Source organism: Rhincodon typus, chromosome 16 (assembly GCF_021869965.1).
Source record: "Rhincodon typus isolate 14 chromosome 16, sRhiTyp1.1, whole genome shotgun sequence".
NCBI classification, from domain to species: domain Eukaryota; kingdom Metazoa; phylum Chordata; class Chondrichthyes; order Orectolobiformes; family Rhincodontidae; genus Rhincodon; species Rhincodon typus.
The window spans coordinates 47079799-47087059 of NC_063347.1; the positions used below are offsets into that span (position 1 = coordinate 47079799).

Consider the following 7261-nt stretch of genomic DNA (forward strand, 5'->3'; position numbering starts at 1 on the left):
ATTTCATAATCTTAGTTGTTCACAATAACAAAAGCACATCTACCCCACTTGTGACCAGCTAAATTAGCACACCAACCCTAACTTGATTACCCAAATCAAGTGAGTCATCAGAAAAGCTCAAGCTATTTTAAAATTAAACATGGCAAAATGGTAATTTTGCATGGCCACCTTTTATGTTGAATTTAGATTACTATGCTGAAGGTAGTTAATGCATTTTAATGTATATCCCAAATTTTAGAAAAGCGGTAGCAGTCAAAACAGGAAATATTACAACATCAACGCAAGCTCGTGGCGTGCAAGTATTGTTCGTGTTTAAAGGTTCTACCTTTGAACAAACATCACATTGAAAACAAAGATCCAAAGAGTGGCAAGAGACAATTACTGCCTTACCCATCAGTTTGAGTTCTCGTTTCAAGAACTTTAAATCTCTGACGCCCAACAGCTTTCACTTTTACAGTTTCAATGCCATATTCTTGTTCTTCCCTATATTCATAAATCTCCGCTGTCGTCCCAAACTCTGCAGCTCTGTCAGAAGGATCACTAAGAAGACAAAAATAATACACATCAAGACAGCAGAATGGATAACTTGTTTTCACTCAGTTAGACACAGCAGAAATTCCAAATTAGTCCTAGAATGGGCAATAGGATAGATGCATCAATTCCTCAGATCATTAAAATGTTCATATAATAATATTCCATTACAAGAATTTTACATATAGTGCATTTCAATGTTGTTTGACTATTCATGGAAAATAATGAAGCAGAAACTGCCACCACTGTGGTTTTTCACATTGGGATCTTTATTCAAAGCCTGCCTGTTTTGATGGAATGCAGATCTATTTCAGGTCCCAAATAAGCCAAGGCTGCCTGAAATTACCTGATGGAGCAGATAAAATATTGGCCGAGATTTTCAGATTACTTTTGGAATAGGCACAACTAATGGTATTCCACTTCAAGATTCTTCCAGCTACATTTCTAACACTGGCCTTATTTAGTGCAACCACTGGAGAAACAGGGGAGTAATCCACTTGGCGCAGGAACATTGTTGCATGCCAAGAATGCCAAATATTAGGAGTTGAATAATTTATAGGTCCCAAAAATACTGTGGCAGTTCCTGAGGAAGATTAAGTGTGTCAGTGTCAACTGATGGAGTGGGGAAGCAAGTGTATTAGTAAGCAGGCATTTGTGCGCACATGCGTATGTTTGAGGGTGAATATTAACATGGAAGAATTACAGAAGTACAGGTGAAGGGGGCAGAGCTTCAAAGGAGAAATTTAAAAGCTTGCAATTGCCCACATGCTGTGGAGTTTTAAGTTTTTAAATTTAGTTTCATTTGTTGATTCACCTATGGGTATCATTTGGTTCCCATTCCCATCTCGGCCTGTTTAATCTAGACGTGGGCAGCTCTGAAATTTCTTAATTTTTAATTTCAAACTCTACCGCAATCCACCTGCAAATGGTGCTAAAAATGTTGTACTTTGAATCGCATCTGTTTATTATATCCATTCACTTAATGCATGATGCAACTAGCATGACATAAAGGTAATGATATCATGTTGGGAACAAAAAACTAAAATGGTTTTGCTACTGCAAATTTCATACAAAACACTGCATGAATACACTGAAGTGGAGATAAGTTTCATGCTAAATGTAAACATTTTTGGCCGAATATAGTCATGTAAATCAATTACATCAACTTAGAGAAGGCTGAAAATGAGAAATGTTAACTCCACACCATTTTATAGAAACTTTGATACAAAATTTGCAGGACACGCGCATGTGTGTGCGTGTGTGAAATTTAACACTAGGATTCACAGCTGCCAGCTTATCACTTGAAAAGCCCAAGTAGAACAGAGGTGAACAAAGAAGTCAAATGCTCTTCTAATTACAAGGGTTTCTAGAAATTTACCTGTATAGTCGCAAACACATTTCACAATTTTGTTTTATTTCAATGATAATACAAAATTAGTGACCTTGCCTGTAACGTGTTAGTTTCTATTATCAAGCCAATTGGTTTTGCACATCAACTTGGCCTTGTTGGCCACACTTTTCTGTCTAGTAAAAGATGTCAATTCAAAACCTATTTTAGCATTTAGGGGCATTAATTAGGCCAACACATAAAAGGAGTCCTGGCAGAGTCTTACTATTCTTTGACTATGACAAGAAACAAACAACTTCTACCTATTCTTGTCATAACACTCACCTGCAACAAGAGCAGGATCCTGAGGTAGGAAAGTAGATTCTGGCACACCAATAGCAGAATCAACAAGCAGTTAAAGTTGAGGCAGGCAACAGGCACTTGGGTCCAAGCTAGTGCAGATCCAAGAACTACTCGTGTAGAATCACTGACACAATGTGAAGAGGAGAAAGGAATTCTCTTGGTGTCCTGGTTTCAATCAATACCCATAGGAAAAAAACCTCATAACTCTTCATTGTTTATACTGCTGCTGCTTTAATAACTTTCTGCATACCTACATAACTATTGCTTTTCAAACTAATTGGTTGTAACCAAAGCACTTTGAAACATTACTGATTTGTAAATGGGTTAGGTAAATCAGGTTGAGCATTGTGCATACTTTTATTCTTTCTTGAACAGCATTTGTTCTCGTCTTATAATTTTCTGCCTTTCGACCTTAAGGAAAATGAAAAACCAGCCAGCTGTCAAAGCTAACAGGATGCAGCAGAGAATTATTCTGTACTAAGAGGTTGTCCTGACCTATCTACTTTAGAAGACTGTATCTTGCAAAAACACATTGGTTCAAACTTGGAAACATGAAGCACAGTAACCAAAACTGTTTGCTCATCAGCGCTATAATTTTTTGCAATTTTTTTTGAAGAATCATATAACCTGCTTTCCAATAATTTATGAAACAATTTTAGGTGTCAGTAAACTGTGCGAATTGCTGCTATTCATTACATATATTTTTCCTAAAATGTAAAGCGTATGTTCTGTAATTTGTGCAGTGCTTTTAAACAATTAAGAAACGATTAGTTATTAAATCTTTCCGAATATGGAAGAAATTAACCTGTAAGCAAGAACACCAAATGTCCTGTCTTTTTGAATCAGGTTTCGCATCATGGATACTTCCTGAGGACGAAAGAGCTGCAACGGTAAGGTTTGCCCAGGAATCAGAATAACCGCAATCTGAGGAAGAACAGGGAAAGTCGGACAACTGTCTTCATCATGCACGGTCCGGCCGTGAAACTCCTCCATTTCAGTCCCCAGGTACTAAGGAGCAGAAACAAAAGCATATTTTACATTAGAATTACATTTTTATTGGAAGAATACAGTATTTCACAACATACACTTCACAATACTTAAGAGTGAAGATGCACTTATTCATGAACATGCTGGCAAACATTTACACATGAGAAAATACACATTTTGCAATAGAACTCTGATTATCTTGTGTCTGTTGCATTTAGACAGAATCAACATCGTATTTTCCCATTTACATAGCTCTTGAACCAGAAATTAGTCACAGGAAATAAGCCTTATTTCTCGGTTAGATTATGGTCAATGGGCAGATGGTGATAGTGGCAATGTCTCAGGACCAGTAACCCAGACGCTAAGACTAATATTTGGGGACGTCTTTAAATATCACCACAGCAGCTAGTGGAATTAAATTAATTCCGTTGATTAATACAAAAAGCCAATTTAAAATTGAAAGCAAGTTTGTAAATGAAATTCCGTTTTGTAAAAATCCATCTAGTTCACTTCTGCGCTTTAGAGAAAGAAATCTACCATCTATATTGGCTCCGACTTGCATGCAATTCCAGACACACAACAACATGGGTGACTGTTAAATTCCATCTGAAACGGCCTAGCAAGCCACTCAGTTGCCTTAAACAGATAATAAAAAAGAATAAAACCAGACAGAAGACCTGGCACCCACTTGGGCACTGAAATGCTAACAGCATACCCAACCCTGTCAACCTTGCAAAATCCTCTTTAACCAGTGGGGACAATGTACCAAAATTGCAAGATCTGTCTAATTGACAAGCTAAGCAACAGACTAACGAAGTTATATTCACTGAATCACACCTTATAACCAATGTCCTAGTGACCACCACATGGCATCAGGTCACATGGGCAAGCAAACCTCTAGCTGAAACCTCTACCACCTCTTGAGCTCCCTTAACTCATGAATCAGTACACCCATCAATAGCAAAGTCAACCACAATCTGTAACCTCATGAACGAGCAAATTCCCTAATCTACCATGACCAAACTAAGGAATCAACTTTGCTTCAAGGAGAGTGAAGGTGGGAATAGCCAGGAGCAGCATGCAAACCTAAAAGAGGTATCAAACTGGTGAAGTTGTAACACATGACCACTTGCATGTTATACAATAGAAGCAGCATGCGATAGAGTGGACTATGGAATCCCACAATGAACAGATCAGATCAAAGCTCTGTACTGTAGTCAATCATCAATGTATTGGTGTTACAACAGAGGGATGAGCAAACCAAACCAAATCAGCCTCACTATCACTGGAAATTAAAACACCCAATGACCTTCCAAACTCCCCAGCTGTTCCTCACCAGACTTCATGAACAACAGATTTTAGACATCAAAATTATAGCTTAAAAATTTATTTAGATAATAACTTTTGTAAAACACAGATAAAATAAGGTAATTTGTTTTAATTCGTTAATGGGATGAGGACGTCACTGGCTATGCAGCATTTATTGCCCAGAGGGCAGCTGAGAGTCAACCACATTGCCGTGGGTCTGGAGTCACATGTAGGCCAGACCAGATAAGGATGGCAGTTTCCCTCCCTAAAGGACATTAGTGAACCAGATGGGTTTTTCCGACAATCGACGATGAATTCATGGTCATCATTAGACTCTTAGTTCTAGATACTTTTTATTGAATTGAAATTCCACCATCTGCCATTCGAACCCGGATCCCCAGAATGTTATCTGCGTCTCTGGATTAACAGTCTAGCGTTAATACCACGAGGCCATCACCTCCCCATAGCCAGTAACCACTAATTTGGAGTCATGCTGAGATACGTTCAGGTATTATACAACTGCATGTTTTTTTCTTTACCTACTTAGTACAAGAAATTTATGTGCACATTAATGCCTCGTCTGATTTTTCAGATCACTTTGTTCTTCAAATGTTTCAACACAAGAAGTAAGCTTAAAAGCAGAAGTTTTTCGAAACAAATCCTGCCATTCTTATAGTTCTAATATTCTGAAATTTGTACATACAGAATGCGCAGTTGGTAAACTTGGGTCGAAATTGATGACATTAGGTTTTTCAGTCTCTTCGCTGTCATGGTCTTCGACTTCCATCTCAGCGAAGTCATCTTCATCATCTATTAATAGAAGGGAAAACATCTTTGTAATGCTTTAGAATGTCATATCATAACCTTATAGAACATTAATGCAGCCTCAACTGAAGAACTGAACAGTGGCCTTTATGAGGGATGTGAAAGTTTTAGAGAGGGCGCAGAAAATATTTTAGAAAATGATTCCAAGAAGAGGGGATCTTAGTTATAAGGGTTGATTGGAAAGGCCAGAACTTTTATGCTTAGATAAAGTGAACGAGAAAATTGACAGACACGTTCAAAATCATGAGGAGCCCAGACCAAATAGATAGGGAGAAACTGATGCCTTTAGGAAAGGATCAAGAATCAAACTAAAGGCAATTTGATATTTTGTGTGACTGGTTAGGATCACGGCCTCAGAGAGAGGGGTGAAGGTAAATTCAAACTTTGCTTTTCTAATACAAATTGAATAAACACCAAGTGATAATAAATCGGTGGGGTATCAAAGAAAGGACAGAAGAGTAGAACCGGCTTTTGCAGAAACCCAGTAGGAACTTGATGGACCAGATAGTTTCCTTCTTTGTTGCCACTATTCTGGGATAGCTTTCAAGAATTGAAGTGCATTGAGATGGATTTCAACACAGTCTAACAGACAACCTTTGGCCGAGGTTAAAATAAATTAGTTTTGTCATATAGAAATAATATGCAAACAAAAACAAGCAATATCTAAACTAATTGTAAATATTCAGAAACAGTTCCAGCAAAGATATCAGGAGCAGAAAATTGATAGTAAATGCAAGAAAATTTAAGAATTTCAATATCGCACAGTCCTCTTAAAAAGAAAAGAAAGCCTCAAATTAGTTTTTGCTTTCATTATCATGGTGTGTTGACAAATTGCTGAGTAAATCAGGGATTATACACTGATAGCATAGTCAGCATTACACTCATGGTACACTGAGCTTCCCCACAGTTTGAGTTTTGCTGCCAGAGAATGCACTATTGCAGAGTCTGGACAAGTGTAATCAAAATTATACTGATCAGCAAACCATTTTGGCTCAACACCCTTTAGATCAGAAATAGGACCTCTCTAAACAGGCCAAGAAGCTCAAGCATCTCTTCAATCAATCAGAAACTTTAGGGCCACATGCACAGTCTGAACAAGCAAATGTCACAATTCAATGTCAGATTACATAAAGAAAGTAAGTAGAAAGAAAGAGGGTTGGGAAGAAAGTGTGTTGGGAAGATAGAGATGAGAGGAAAAAAGATATCTTTATTCATAGGATGCAACAGAATTTATTGCCCATCTCTAGTTGCCCGTGAGGTCATGGTGAGCTGCCTTCTTAAACCACTGCAATCCATTTGGTGTAAGCAGACCCAAATGCTAGGGATGGAGACTCAATCTTTTGATTCAGTGACAGTAAAGGAATAATGATATAATTCCAAATCAGGATTGAGTGTGGCTGAGGGAGTAACATCCAAGTGATGATTTTTTTTCAAGTATTTGCTGTTCTTGACCTTCTAGGCTGTAGTGGTCATGCATTTAGAACGTAACTCAATGGAATGAACTCGCTTTAAATTTTTCTGATAGGTGAAGCATGTATAATAAATTCACATTGGTCAATTTTAATGCAGAGCCTCTCAGGTAAAACATGTCTCCTTGCAGCTTCCGATGGTACACCGTAATATAAGTAAAACCAAAGGAGGAAAGGACAGAGGAATGGAAATGTTTGACGAGTTGCAGGTTATAAGGTGAAGCATTGATAGTCATGATCAAACAGATACAATTGCACTGATTCACTACAGAGATACAATTCTCAAAAAAATGTCTCACTGTTTGAAGAATTTAAGGCAAATTTAAAAATAAAAACCAAAAGAACTGCGCATGCTGTAAATCAGGAACAAAAACAAAGTTGCTGGAAAAGCTCAGCAGGTCTGGCAGCATGTGTGGAGGAGAAAACAGAGTTAACATTTCGGGTCCGGTGA

At 37.8% G+C, this 7261-nt stretch overlaps 1 protein-coding gene across 1 annotated transcript in view; it reads right to left on the reverse strand.

The window, feature by feature from the left end:
* The window catches only part of crbn (cereblon), a 52921-nt gene that overhangs the window by 24325 nt on the left and 21335 nt on the right, over positions 1 to 7261 (reverse strand). The window contains exons 2-4 of the mRNA XM_048606192.1: positions 5220 to 5326; positions 3027 to 3229; positions 391 to 540 (exon numbers count right to left, since the gene is read on the reverse strand). Of these exons, the coding sequence (XP_048462149.1) occupies positions 391 to 540; positions 3027 to 3229; positions 5220 to 5326 (460 nt within the window). The remainder of the gene's footprint in view (positions 1 to 390; positions 541 to 3026; positions 3230 to 5219; positions 5327 to 7261) is intronic.